Source organism: Pantherophis guttatus, chromosome 4, assembly GCF_059756535.1.
Source record: "Pantherophis guttatus breed Tessera chromosome 4, ASM5975653v1, whole genome shotgun sequence".
Lineage (NCBI taxonomy): Eukaryota > Metazoa > Chordata > Lepidosauria > Squamata > Colubridae > Pantherophis > Pantherophis guttatus.
Genome location: NC_142066.1, coordinates 19,231,413 through 19,247,062, shown reverse-complemented (window position 1 = coordinate 19,247,062; position 15,650 = coordinate 19,231,413). Strand labels below are relative to the sequence as shown.

The following is a 15,650-nucleotide window of genomic DNA, read 5'->3' as shown; positions in this document are numbered from 1 at the left end:
GGCCCGACGAAAAATCTGGAGGTCTGTTATTGTACGTAGCTCTGGGGGGAGGTTGTTCCAGAGGGCGGGCGCCGCCACAGAGAAGGCTCTCCCCCTGGGGGTCGCCAGCCGACATTGTCTGGCGGACGGCACCCTGAGGAGGCCCACTCTGTGGGAGCGTACTGGCCGGTGGGAGGCTATTGGTGGCAGAAGGCGGTCTCGTAAGTACCCCGGCCCTAAGCCATGGAGCGCTTTAAAGGTGGTCACCAACACCTTGAAGCGCACCCGGAAGACCACCGGAAGCCAGTGCAGCTCGCGCAGGAGAGGTGTCACGTGGGAGCGCCTCGTCGCCCCCAAAATCCCCCGCGCGGCCGCATTCTGGACCAGCTGGAGCCTCCGGGTGCACCCCAGGGGGAGCCCCATGTAGAGAGCATTGCAGTAGTCCAGGCGGGAAGTGACGAGTGCCTGAGTGACTGTGCGTAGGGAGTCCCGATCTAGAAAGGGGCGCAACTGGCGTATCAGGCGAACCTGATAAAAAGCCCCCCTGGCCACGGCCGCCAAATGATCTTCTAACGACAGCCGTGCGTCCAGGAGGACGCCCAAGTTACGAGCCCTCTCCGTGGGGGCGAGTGATTCGCCTCCAATAGCCAGCGATGGCGTCAGCTGGCTATATCGGGACGCCGGAAGCCACAGCCACTCGGTCTTGGAGGGGTTGAGTTGGAGCCTGTTTCTCCCCATCCAGGCCCGCACGGCCTCCAGGCACTGGGACATCACTTTAAGGGCATCATTGGGGTGGCCTGGGGTGGAGATGTACAGCTGGGTGTCATCAGCGTACTGATGGAACTCCACCCCGAAGCCACGGATGATCTCACCCAGCGGCTTTACATAAATGTTGAACAGGAGGGGCGAGAGGACCGACCCTTGTGGCACCCCACAAGCAAGGTGCCTCGGGGTCGACCGCTGCCCCCCTGTCAACACAGATTGCGACCGGTCAGAGAGGTAGGAGGAGAACCACCGCAAAACGGTGCCTCCCACCCCCAACCCCGCCAACCGGTGCAACATGATACCATGGTCGATGGTATCAAAAGCCGCTGAGAGGTCTAACAGGACCAGGATAGAGAAGCAACCCCTATCCCGGGCCCTCCAGAGATCATCCACCAATGCGACCAATGCCGTTTCCGTGCTGTGCCCAGGCCGGAAGCCGGACTGGAGCGGGTCTAGATAGACAGCTTCATCCAGGTACCGGGGAAGCTGTTGCGCCACCACACTCTCAACAACCTTCGCAATGAAGCGAAGGTTGGAGACTGGACGATAGTTAGCCAAAACAGCCGGATCCAGAGAAGGCTTCTTGAGGAGGGGCCTCACCACCGCTTCTTTCAAAGCGGCCGGCAGGACCCCCTCACTCAAAGAAGCGTTAACAATCTTCTGGAGCCAGCCTCGTGTCACCTCCCGGGAAGCCAGTACCAACCAGGAGGGACACGGGTCCAATAAACATGTGGTCGCGTTCAGCCGTCCCAGGACCCTGTCCATGTCCTCGGGAGCCACAGGATCAAACTCCCCCCAGATAACACTCTCAAGACCTGCCTCAGTCATCCCGTCTGGACATACCCAGTCAGAGGCCAGCCCTTCCCGAATCTGAGCGATTTTGTCATACAGATACTGCACAAAATCCTCAGCTCGACCCTGCAAGGGGTCATCCCGCACTTCCAGATGGAGGAGGGAGCGGGTCACCCTAAACAGGGCGGCCGGGCGATTATCTGATGACGCGATAAGAGCGGCAAAATAGCTAGTTTTCGCCGCTTTTATCGCCACTAGGTAGGTCTTAATATGAGACCTCACCAGTGTTCGGTCAGGTTCGGAGCGGCTGGTCCTCCAACTACTCTCCAGGCGTCTTTTCCGGCGCTTCATCTCCCTAAGCTCCTCGGAGAACCAAGGAGCTAGGTGAGTTCGGTGCCGGGTCAGAGGCCGCAAAGGCACGACTCGGTCCAAGGCCCCGGCAGCCGCACTATCCCAGGCGGCCACCAGGTCTTCAGCCGAGTCATGAGCCAGAATCTCAGGAAATGGCCCAAGCTCCATCTGGAACCTATCAGGGTCCATCAGGCGCCTGGGGCGGAACCACCTGGTCGGTCCCGCCTCCCTGCGGCAGGGTGCAGCGGTTAGAAAGTCCAGTCGAAGGAGCGAGTGGTCAGACCATGACAAGGGTTCGATGGCTATATCCCCTATATCAAGGCCACTCAACCACTGACCAGAGACAAAAACTAGGTCCAGAGTGTGTCCTCCTGTGTGAGTGGGGTCATGAATTAACTGAGTAAGGTCCATGGCCGTCATGGAAGCCATGAACTCTCGAGCCACCTCAGACGTTTCACCGATAGATGGCAGGTTGAAATCCCCCATGATGGCAATTCTGGGGGTGCCCACCGCCACCTCGGCTATAACGTTAAGGAGCTCGGGCAGGGCCGTTGCCACGTGGCAGGGAGCCAGGTACGTGACCAACAGGCCCATCTGTACTCCACGACCCCACTTCACAAAGAGGGACTCACATCCGGCTATCTGTGGAACAGTGGTCTCCCTTGGATCCAGACCTTCCTTTATAATAACCGCCACCCCCCCGCCCCTGCCCTGAGCCCTCGGCTGATGAAATGCACGGAAGCCTGGTGGGCATATATCCACGAGGGGCACTCCCCCCTCCTGGCCCAACCAGGTCTCCGTAATACCCGCCAGGTCCGCCTCCCCCTCCTGAATAAGATCGTGAATGAGGGGGGCTTTATTAACAACGGACCTGGCGTTGCACAACATCAGCCGGAGGCTCTGGCCCTGAGAATCTGGACAACCTGGGGAACAAGAAAAGCATTGGGGACCGGAATGCGCAATCGCTCTAAGATAGCGAGTGCGCATTCCCCGCACATGATGTGGTCCCCAGCTTCCGCCATATCTGCCCCTCCCACTCACTGTGCTGATGGAACAGCCCTCTTCAAATCGAACTCCAACCCCCTCCCCGACCTCCGGTTCTACGTCCCTAATGTCGCAGCCCTTCGCTAAGGCTGGTCTTGAACCCGGTGGATTTCCCCCAGAACCCACCCTAATCCCCCCCGAACCCCTTAAAATTTTTGTTAAAAACTCACTAAAAAATCCACTTAAAAAACCCCTCAAACTCTTCTTAGCCGCATGCATATAACCTTCTGGTCATGGGGGATTTCAACTTGCCATCCATTGGTGAAACTTCTGAGGTAGCTCGGGAGTTCATGGCTTCCATGACGGCCATGGACCTGACCCAAGTAATTCACGGCCCTACTCACATGGGGGGACACACTCTGGACTTAGTTTTTGTCTCTGGTCAGTGGTTGAGTGGCCTTGATATAGGGGATATAGATACTGAACCCTTGTCATGGTCTGACCACTCGCTCCTTCGACTTGACTTTCTGACCGCCACACCCCGTCGCAGGGAGGCGGAGCCGACCAGGTGGTTCCGCCCCAGGCGCCTGATGGATCCTGATAGGTTCCAGATGGAGCTTGGGCCATTTCCTGAAACTCTAGCTCACGACTCGGCTGATGACCTGGTGGCCGCCTGGGATAGTGCGGCTGCCAGGGCTTTGGACCGGGTCGTGCCTTTGCGGCCTCTGACCCGGCACCGAACTCACTTAGCTCCTTGGTTCTCCGAGGAGCTGAGAGAGATGAAGCGCCGGAAAAGACGCCTAGAGAGCGGTTGGAGGGCCAGTCGTTCCGAATCTGACTTGACACTGGTAAGGTCTCATATTAAGACCTACCTAGTGGCGATAAAAGCGGCGAAATCTAGCTATTTTGCCGCTCTTATCGCGTCATCAGATAACCGCCCAGCCGCCCTGTTCAGGGTGACCCGCTCCCTTCTCCATCTGGGAGCGCGGGAGGACCCCTTGCAGGGCCGAGCTGAGGATTTTGTACAGTATCTGGATGATAAAATAACTCAGATTCGGGAAAACTTGGCCACTGACTGGGTTAGTTCAGACGAGATGACTGAGGCAGGCCTTGAGAATGTTATCTGGGAGGAGTTCGATCCTGTGGCTCCCGAGGACGTGGACAGGATCTTGGGACGGCTGAACGCGACCACATGTTTATTGGACCCGTGTCCCTCCTGGTTGGTGCTGGCTTCCCGGGAGGTTACACGAGGCTGGCTCCAGGGAATTATCAACGCTTCTTTGAGTGAGGGTGTCCTGCCGGCCGCCTTGAAAGAGGCGGTGGTGAGGCCTCTCCTCAAGAAGCCATCCCTGGATCCGGCTGTTTTGGCTAACTATCGTCCAGTCTCCAACCTTCGCTTTATTGCGAAGGTTGTTGAGAGTGTGGTGGCGCGACAGCTTCCACAGTACCTGGATGAAGCTGTCTATTTGGATCCGCTCCAGTCCGGTTTCAGACCTGGGTACAGCACGGAAACGGCATTGGTCGCGTTGGTGGATGATCTCTGGAGGGCTCGGGATAGGGGTTATTCCTCTATCCTGGACTTGTTAGACCTCTCAGCGGCTTTTGATACCATCGACCATGGTATCATGTTGCGCCGGCTGGAGGGACTGGGAGTGGGGGGCACCGTTTTGCGGTGGTTCTCCTCCTATCTCTCCGACCGGTCGCAATCCGTGTTGACAGGGGGGCAGCGGTCGACCCCGAGGCGCCTTGTTTGTGGGGTGCCACAAGGGTCGGTCCTCTCGCCCCTCCTGTTCAACATTTATGTGAAGCCGCTGGGTGAGATCATCCGTCGTTTTGGGGTGGAGTTCCATCAGTACGCTGATGATACTCAGCTGTACATCTCCACCCCAGACCATCCCAACGATGCCTTGGAAGTGATGTCCCAGTGCCTGGAGGCCGTGCGGGTCTGGATGGGGAGAAACAGGCTCCGACTCAACCCTTCCAAGACCGAGTGGCTGTGGCTGCCGGCGTCCCGGTATAGCCAGCTGACGCCATCGCTGGTTATTGGGGGTGAATCATTGGCCCCCACGGAAAGGGCCTGCAACTTGGGCGTCCTCCTGGATGCACGGCTGTCCTTAGAAGGGCATCTGACGGCCGTGGCCAGGGGGGCTTTTTATCAGGTTCGCCTGATACGCCAGTTGCGCCCCTTTCTGGATCGGGACTCCCTACGCACAGTCACTCAAGCACTCGTCACTTCTCGTCTGGACCATTGTAACGCTCTCTACATGGGGCTCCCCTTGGGGTGCACCCGGAGGCTCCAACTGGTGCAGAATGCGGCCGCGCGGGGGATTATGGGAGCGACTGGGTGCTCCCATGTGACTCCTCTCCTGTGCGAGCTGCATTGGCTTCCGGTGGACTTCCGGGTGCGCTTCAAGGTGTTGGTGACCACCTTTAAAGCGCTCCATGGCTTAGGGCCGGGGTACTTACGGGACCGCCTTCTGCCACCAATTGCCTCCCACCGGCCAGTTCGCTCCCACAGAGAGGGCCTCCTCAGGGTGCCGTCGGCTAGACAATGCCGGCTGGCGACCCCCAGGAGGAGAGCCTTCTCTGTGGTGGCACCTACCCTTTGGAACAATCTACCCCCAGAGATACGAGTGATCTCCGACCTCCGGACCTTTCGTCGGGCCCTAAAAACTCATCTCTTTCAGTTAGCCGGTCTCTCTTGATTTTATGATTTTATGGTTGGTTTTAAATTTTGATATGGATTTTAAATTGATAAATTTTAAACTATGGGCCAAATTTAATTATTTTAAATCTATTTTTAATCGTATTTATGTATAAATGTTTTTATTTTGGCTGTTCACCGCCCTGAGTCCGAAAGGAGAAGGGCGGTATAGAAATTCGAATAATAAATAATAATAATTAAAATTTATCCTGTTTTAATGGTTCCTCTATGAAGAATACAAGATCGTCTGCAAATGCTTGGACCTTGTATTCTTCTCGTTTTACATTTAGTCCTTTTATTCTTTTATTTGACCTAATTCTTATAAGTAAATTTTCCAATATTAAAATAAAAAGTAAAGGTGAAAATGGACATCCCTACCATACTCCCTTATTTATGTCAAAAAATTTAGTAGATTCTCCATTTACTAATATACTTGCTTTTTGTTTCATATATAGGGAGGCTATCATTTTTTCAAATCTCTCCCCGAATTTCATATTTTTTATTTGCTGAATCATTAATTGCCAATTAACATGATCAAAAGCTTTTTGTGCATCCAGAAACACCAGTGCTACCTCCCTCTCTGAATGCACCTCATAGTATTCTAATACATTGATTACTGTTCTTATATAGTGATATAGTTAATCCTTTTATATACCAAGTGTCATGACATAAGATGTTTGTGTGTGGAGGGCTATAAAATTTGGTAAATATATTCTCATCAAATAATATCATAATTAAGCAAACTGCCAAAGGTGGGACACTTGTCATCATGAATAAGGTGAATTACATCAAGCAAGGTGAGAAGCAATTCTCCAAAACTACCTTCTTCCAATATACGTCAATCAATCACTATAGATCTGGAAGGAAGATCTTCTAGTCTATACCCCTGCTCAAGTAGGAGGCAGTATATAATTTGAGACAAGTGATTGTCTAGTTTCTTCTTTAAAAAATCCAGCGATGAAGCACCCACAACTTCTGAAAGCAAACTGTTCCTCTAGTTAATTGTCTAGGAAGTTTCTCCTTAATTCCAGGTTGCTTCTCTCCTAGATTAGTTTCCATTTGTTGTTTCTTGTCTTGCTTTCTGGTGCTTTGGAAAATAAATTTACCCCTCCTCTTTGTGGCAGCCCTCAATTACTGGAATACTGCTATCATGTCATCCCTAGTCCTTCTTTTCACTAGACTAGTCATGCCGTGTTGCTGCAACTGTTCTTCATATGCTTTCCCACATCAACATATTAGCTAAGACCTAAAGCCTAAGGGAGGATTAGAATTCATGATTTCCAAGTTCTAATCCAGCACCTTTCCTGCAACAGCAAAATGACTGTCAAATTTTCAGGCTTGCGCAGGGGATATTTATCTGGATTTTCTTCCACATTTAAAATTTAAAACATTTAAAAATATGATTGTGGACAATCATATTTGGGAAGAAGGCATTTTATGAAACTCATAATCTGCAAAATATGAAGCCTTTCATTTTTAGATTAGTGTGCATTAAATGATTAAAAATTGATTCTCACACACCATTGTTTTAAGCATTCTCTTTTACTCTGAACGAGGCCCAGAATAATTATCTAACATTATGAACAGGTACTATCCAGGTTTTGAAGAGAACTTTGAAGTGATTATCAGAGTTACTTCCTTGCATATCAGTTTGATTTGCTGGTGGAGGAAAGAATGTGGAACTACTAAATTGCAAAAAAACCAAGGTGAATGTAAGCAATCTGGCTGCATTCGAAAGGCATGGTATATATAACAAAGTTTTATTTCTTTATTAGTTGCCCCTTCTTATTTAGATCAGGTCTCAGAATAATGATATAGCATTTTGGGGAAAAGATGCAACCCAATAATCCAGCTGCTGAAGCCAAAATGGAGAAGATCTCCACTGCCACCATGTATTTTCCTTTGGTGCTCAGATAAATTGGAACAAATGATACCCAGACACTGCAAAAGACCAACATGCTGAAGATGATAAATTTTGCTTCATTAAAGCTGTCAGGTAAATGCCTAGCTAGGAAGGCCACTGTAAAGCTGACTGTAGTCAAGAATCCCATAAACCCAAGCAGAGTATAAAACATAGTGGTTGAACCTTCATTACATTGCAGGACAATTTCTTCAGTCATGGAGTGCATGTCAGAATCTGGGAAAGGGGGAAAAATTGCTAACCACACTGCACAAATGCTGAATTGTACAAGGGAGCAAGGTAGGACAATAGAGATAGCCATCCTTTTCCCCACCCATTTCCTCATTTTGGAACCAGGCTTGGTGGCCATGAAAGCAAGAATCACTATGGTTGTTTTCCCCAATATACAAGAAAGAGCTATAGAGAAAATGATGCCAAAAACAGTTTGTCGCAAGAGACATTTCACTTGGTCTGGTTGCCCAATGAAAAGAAAAGTGCAAAGGAAGGAGATGAGGAGAGCAATGAGAAGAATGTAGGTGAGGTTCCTGTTGTTGGCTTTGACAATGGGTGTGTCCTGATGTTTAATGAAGATCCCCAGTACTAAAACTGAGATGAAAGATAAGGAGACTGCTATGCCAACCAAAAAAATCCCCAAAGGCTCTTCATAAGTCAAGTAAGTTATGCTTTTTCTAATACAACTATTCCGATCTTTGTTTGGGTATTGATCTTCTGGACATGGGAAACAATCATCTAAGTCTAAAAGAAACAAAAAAGAAAAACATTCATAGGAACATTATTATTTTTTTCAGCATCAACTATCAGTAACAGACAAGATGCACTAAGATAGCAATAGCAATAGCACTTAGACTCATATAAGACCCTTGGTGGCACAGCAGTCTAAAGTGCTGTTAAGTAACACCAGCTGCCTGCAATTACTGCAAGTTCAAATCTCACCAGGCTCAAGGTTGACTCAGCCTTCCATCCTTTCAAGGTAGGTAAAATGAGGACCCGGATTGTGGGGGCAATAAGCTGACTTTGTATAAAAAAGAACACCGCTTAGGGGGGGCGAAAGCCCTACTAAGCAGGTATATACAAAAGTATGAAGGCTATTGCTTAATGCATTGTAAGCCGCCCTGGGTCTCCGGAGAAGGGCGGCATATAAATCGAACCAATAAATAAATAAACAATAAATAAACAAACAAACAAACAAACAAATAAATAAATAAATATTCTGCTTTACAATGCTTTACAGCCCTCACTAAGCGGTTTACAGAGTCAGCATATTGCCCCCAACAATTTGGGTCCTCATTTTATCCACCTCGGAAGGATGGAAGGCTAAGTCAACCTTGAGCCTGGTGGGATTTGAACTGCCAAATTGCAGGCAGCCAGCAGAAGTAGCCTGTGGTACTGCACTCTAACCACTGTGCCACTGAGGCTCATATGATACTATGATTTACATACCAGTTCTGTTTTTTGTGTGTGTGTTTTGTTTTTTTTTTTGTTAAAAATTCATAGTACAATTAACAATGTGATACAGTGGTGTCCCAGTTACATTCTGAGCTTAGTTCTTTGTTATATAGTGAGAAATCATATTTATCCATAATTAGAAAGGGATAATAAGGGGGAAACAATAGACATAGACATAATAATTATCCATAGATGTAATTAAAAAAACCCTAAAAAATAAACGAAGAAATAAAAGGACAGAACACATTATCTGAAACAGCCAATACCCATATAAGCCAAGTTTAAAACTAGACAAATATAAGATCAAAAATTATACTCAGAAAAATATATATATCCACACTAAAAGTGTCAGGGCAAGCTGTATATTGACACGGGGAAAACTCAACACTGAAGATGTTACCTATTTTATAGTGAAGTATCTGCAGTCCAAATAACATAGCTCAAAAAGCACCAGGAGCTCAACAGTACAAACCTAAGACTCATATATTCTTTTCTATTGTCGTATATTATGTATGTATGTATGTATGTATGTATGTATTTTCATTTTTCATTTATTCGAATTTCTATACCGCCCTTCTCCTTTCGGACTCAGGGCGGTGAACAGCCAGATAAAAAACATCTATACAAACATCACAGTTAAAAATAAAGTTAAAATAATTTATAAATTTGGCCCATAATTTAAAACTTGTCAATTAAAATAAATATTAAAAATTTAAAACTAACCCTAAAATCAGGACAGACCGGCTAGCTGAAAAAAATAAGTTTTTAGGGCCCGACGAAAAATCCGGAGGTCGGAGATCACTCGTATCTCTGGGGGTAGATTGTTCCATAGGGTAGGTGCCACCACAGAGAAGGCTCTCCTCCTGGGGGTCGTCAGCCGGCATTGTCTGGCCGACGGCACCCTGAGGAGGCCCTCTCTGTGGGAGCGAACCGGCCGGTGGGAGGCTATTGGTGGCAGAAGGCGGTCCCGTAAGTACCCTGGCCCTAAGCCATGGAGCGCTTTAAAGGTGATCACCAACACCTTGAAGCACACCCGGAAGTCCACCGGAAGCCAATGCAGCTCGCGCAGGAGAGGAGTCACATGGGAGCGCCCCGTCGCTCCCATAATCCCCCGCGCAGTATGTATGTATGTATGTATGTATGTATGTATGTATGTATGTATGTATTCTAGATAGTTTATATAGTCTCCTATTCTCTCACAGCGATTCTAGGTAGCTTGTAGATAATAAAAACACAATGTAGAAAAAATAAAAGTAAAAGTAAAAAATAATAAAATAATAGCCCTCCATCACCACCCCTCAATGACAACACACACTCAGATCAACTAACTAATGGGCTCTATCCCACTCTGGTTCCCCAGGTCCACCGGCAAAACTACATCTTCAGGGCCTTAGTGTCAGAGTGGGAACCAGTCTAATTTCTGTATGAGTAATATTCCAGAGCGAGGGAGCGACTACAGAGAAGGCCCTCCTTCTGGATCCCATCAGTTGTATCTCCTTAGGGGATGGGACCCACTACACTCTAGTGGGTCAGGTGGATGTGACCAGCAAGAGACGCTCCCTCAGTTAACCTGGTCCCAAGCCATGAAGAGCTTTAAAAGTGATAACCAGCACCCAGAAGCAAATCAGCAACCAATCTCCCATAGGAGAGCTGAAACATGTGCACACTAAGGTTAGCACAAAACCATGTGGGCCGCTGCATTTAGAACCAGTTGGAGCTTCTGGATGCTTTTCAACATTGCAATAGTTAAGATGGGAGGTGACTAGGGCATGAGTGGCTACGAGTAGGGATTGTTGGTCCAGGAAAGGGTGTAAATGGCACACAACCCACAGTTGTGCAAAGGCCCTTAAATTTCAACATACCCTGATTTTTACAACCTTTTCTAGCTTTAATTATATCCCAACCTGATTGCTGGAATGCCCTCATATGGGGCTTCCATTGAAGACCATTTGGAAACAGTAACTGGTCCCCAATGAAACAGTATATGTAGGTTTGAATGCCTCATAGCTTAGTTGAGTTAAATGATCCATTGTGGCTCCAGTTGTTTCCAGGTACAATTGTAATTGCTGGGTATTATCTTGAAGCCTGGAATGTCACGAGGCCTAGTTATTTGTGAAACAATCTCTCTCTATCTCTTTCAATTGTCAGCTGGCTGGGAATGCTCCAGATTTCCTGCATTAAATGTTGTCATTTGATGGGAGTTTGGAGGTTAACCCTCCAAACTCCCATCAAATGACAACATCAGAATTCAATCTGAATCCATCTGAATTCTTAGGCATCCTTACTCTTTTATTATTTTAGTAGACTAGAAAGACTCTGCTCTTCTTGAAAATGTTGGATGTGGGGAGACAATTGGCTCATTCATCCGATACTGGTGGCAAGATTATTTTTGTTTTTGTAATTTACCTGGAAAATATTGTTTGCTGAAAAATATTTAGAACACATTCGAAGAAGCCTAAGAAGGCAAAATTCAAATCTAAGAAATCTAATTTAGCCAGTTAGAATGAATTGATTAGTGATTATCATCAAATATATGGCTGAGCTATGAAAATTCAGTTCAAATATTCAATTGCTGAACTGTACAATATGAAGTGTGGCTCAAGATTTTCAGTCACTATAATACTGATTAAAAAATTAGGTCATTGATAAAGAAAATATATTCCTTTGCTTACCCATTTGATCAGCTATCTTCCCTTCTGGACAGAGTCTACAGTCATAGCAGCAAGATAATTTCCCTTCCACTTTTATCTTGCTATGGCCAAGAGGACATTTCTTGTTACAGATGGAAAGAGGTAATGTCTGTTCATAAATAAAATTAGATGTCTTTCAACTGAAAAATTATATTTCAGGATTGTTCTTTTCATCAGTTAAAAATACATAAACTCTTCTTATCCAATCCAAACCTTGGCATTCTGTTCTCCAGATTTCTTTCTAGTTTAAATTCCTACACTGAATCCCTCATTTGCTCCTTATCACACATCTATTACACTAATTGACTTACCATCCTCAAGATTACTATTCCAAAATTCTATTCTGAAGAAATTAGAACTAAAAACTGGTGTGGGATAACTTTTAAATCCTTTGGAATAGGCTTTCTGTGAGAATAGAATAGAATAGAATAGAATAGAATAGAATAGAATAGAATAGAATAGAATAGAACAGAACAGAACAGAACAGAACAGAACAGAACAGAATAGAATAGAATAGAATAGAATAGAATAGAATAGAATAGAATAGAATAGAATTCTTTATTGGCCAAGTGTGATTGGATACAAAAGGAATTTGTCTAGGTGCATATGCTCTCAGTGTACATAAAAGAAAAGATACGTTCATCAAAAATCATAAGGTACAACACTTAATGATAGTCATAGGGAATAAATAAGCAATCAAATCCTATTAGGAAACAGTCAATATAAATCTTAAGGATACCAGCAACAAGGTTACAGCCATACAGTCATAAGTGGGAGGAGATGGGTGATAAGAATGATGAGAAGATTAATAGTAATGCAGACTTAGTAACTCGTTTGACAGTGTTGAGGGAATTTTTTGTTTAGCAGAGTGATGGCGTTTGGGAAAAAACTGTTCTTGTGTCTAGTGTCTAGAGGTTCCACGTTTAGAGATGGGATCCCAACATTAGCCTGATTTTCCACTGATACTGTAAGCCATTAGTGAGACTTTTGTGATCTTTCCATAATAGAAATCTGATTTTCAAAATTCAACTGTTTATAGAGAAGAGATTTTTGGGATTTTCTTTGTTTAATTATTTGAAATGTGGAGCAGATTGGAGACAAATGGAGTTTAATCTTCCTTTTAATGATTTGCAGATAATACTGTACTGTACATTACTTAACTGATTCCAAAAGTTGTTTAGTTTGAGGCACATCCACCAAAGATTAAAATAGTTCCTTTTTTATCTCATACTAAAGAAATTGAGGAGGTTTTATTTCTCTGACATTATGAGGCTGAACTGGGATATAATGTTGTTTCTAGATCAGCTTTTGAATTTTGTCTTACACATGTAGAAAGTTGTACAAAAGAACTATTTACTGTATATCTATCTACATTCATCTATCTATCTATCTATCTATCTATCTATCTATCTATCTATCTATCATCTATCTGTCTGTCTGTCTATCTATCTATCTATCTATCTATCTATCTATCATCTCTCTCTCTGTCTATCTTTCTATCTATCTATCTATCTATCTATCTATCTATCTATCTATCTATCTATCTATCTATTAAATTTATTTACTACATATCTTGCTGCAATGTGATTTGTGTGTGTTTGCCATATTACTTCCCTCATTGATCAGTTTATGTTTTATTACCACCTATTTAATGAATTTTATAGATAGCATGCAGTCATATATGAAATTAGTGCTACGCTTTGGAGAATTAGATAAAAGGTGTATGTGTGTGTGTGTGTGTGTGAGAGAGAGAGAGAGAGAGAGAGAGGACATTCTTTGTTTTTGAGGCATATTTTTCAATACTTTTAATTTTGATATATATTCAGCATAATTGAAATATATTGCTAAAGCAGTTTCTTTAGTCAGTTTCACCTATTGGAGGCTGCCAAATAACTCAATCCACGTATTGTTGTTTTTTTTTAAAAAAAAATCATTTATGTCTCTGGATCAGAGATGATTAAATGATTTCCTAAAAATTGAAAAATGTGACACACCTGGTTAAAAATGAAAGGCCAAACAGCATCTTTAGCAGAAATGGTGAGGAACTTGTCTGGGGCAGCCATGGGGTCAATTTTTCCAACCTGGACTCTGAGAAAAGATTTGTTTGGGAATGTGACCCAATTGAAAATATCAAATCCAGTTACTAATTCTCCATTGGGACCAAATGAAATCTCTTCCCCGGCACTGTTGTTAAAGGAGCCTTTCTGCAAAAAATGGTGGAGCTAAATGAAGAAGAAACAGAAAAGAAACCAGTAAATTAATAGGATTCCTTAAAGGATATGATCAAATCTCAGTTTGGTCCTTTCCATTTTAACAAGTAAGCTGTTAATTTACACTTTTAAAACTGGAAGGAAAATACATTTCTATGGCATGCATTTTCTATTCTATTGCCTAACTTTTTTTCAGTTGAAAAGTTTTCAGATAAAAATACCATCACAAAATCTAGTAAGGGAGAAATCCAACAAATCACTTTGCTCTGATCAATCCAAGAATTGTGAATTCATATTGCTTGCATAAAAGGTAGAGAAGAGAAAATCCTCCATCACAAAAAAATAAATAAATTGTGGGCCAAGGTGGCCCTTCTATCAAACCAGAGGTTTACCTTTAAAAGATATTAAAAGGATAACTTCAAATAATTTTATATGTCCATTTCCGTCATACAGTTTGAGTGGTGCAGTGGCCTAGAAGTGGAGCTCTCGCCTCACAATCAGGAGGCTGTGAGTTCGATCCTAGGTAGAGGCAAATATTTCTCTCTCTGGGCACAATGAGAATTTATCTGCTGTGAACTCCGCATTGGTGACAGGAAGGGCATCTGGCCAGTAAATACTCAGCTCCAGTCAGTTGCCCCGGCTCCACCCCGATGCAAGGAATTTCGGGGTCATTAAAAGACAAAAAAATCCTTCATACAGTTTAATGGCAAATTTGCTATCTACTTGTGTTAATGCTATGTACATTTTAACATAATTTGCTAACTCTTTCCCCCTTCTGTTATGTAGACAATTTAAGTATGGAGGTATGGAATGCTGTTCAGGAATTCTTAACTCATAGGTCATAGAGACCTAGAAAACTATAGTAGCTAAGAGATAATATTATAACTCAGGAAAGCCTACATTGGATCCTGAGATTTAGCTTACATTTCTCTAGGAAATAACAGTGGATGGATCCATTTATGATTGTCTAGAAAATAGGAGAAGTTATTCTCTGTGAGTTTCAGTACTTCCAAAATTAAAACAGTGACATTGATTGTTGTTGCTGTTGTTGTTTTAACCATTTAGTTGTGTCCGACTCTTAGCGATTTTGTAGGCAAATGCTCTCCATGCTACCCTGTCAAGCATAGCTTCTTCCAATTGTTGGATGTTCAACTTTGTATCAGGTTTGATGTTACCAAGCCAGAGTGTTCTTTGCTTACCCCTTCTTCCTGTTCCACAAACTATTCCTAGCATCACTGCAGTTTCCAATGAATTTGCATGCATGATATGGCCAAAGTAAATCTGATGTAGTCTTATGATTTTAGCTTCTAGTGGTGTGTCTGTTTTATATGATTTTACACCTCTCTGTTAGTTACTCTGGCTGTCCATGGCATACCCAATAATTTATGCCAGCACCACAGTTCAAAGGCACTAATTCTTCCAAAGATTAGTGAACAATATATGCATGGCGATTGAAGTAACTGCTTCCATCTCCTCTCTGTCAGCCCCAAAGCTGACTTGGCTGTGGCCATTTTCTTTTCTGTAGTTTTTTTTTTTTTCCTATCAGGATTTATTTTCACAGGACTTCAGGCTTGACACAGCTTGAAGATGAAGTGGGGTAGAGATAGATGTGGTTTTGTAGCCAAAACAATATAGTTGTTTATGCAGCAATATAATTGTTAATTATCAGTTTTAATATAGGGGTGTTTTAATTGTGAGCCAAATTAATTTAATTGGATTTTTTTTTAAATTTGATTTATATGCCGCCCTTCTCCAGAGACTCAGGGCGGCTTACAGTGTGTTAAGCAATAGCCTTCATACTTCTGTAT

At 44.4% G+C, this 15,650-nt stretch overlaps 1 protein-coding gene across 1 annotated transcript; it reads right to left on the bottom strand.

Moving 5' to 3' along the window:
- Positions 1-7,323: 7,323 nt before the first annotated feature.
- Positions 7,324-11,639, bottom strand: LOC148113848 (vomeronasal type-2 receptor 26-like). The gene is made up of 2 exons (XM_087894462.1): positions 11,615-11,639; positions 7,324-8,231 (listed from the first exon to the last, which is right to left on the bottom strand). The coding sequence occupies exons 1-2, from the start codon at positions 11,616-11,618 to the stop codon at positions 7,336-7,338; spliced, it is 900 nt and encodes a 299-aa protein (XP_087750588.1). The 5' UTR covers positions 11,619-11,639; the 3' UTR covers positions 7,324-7,335.
- Positions 11,640-15,650: the final 4,011 nt, after the last annotated feature.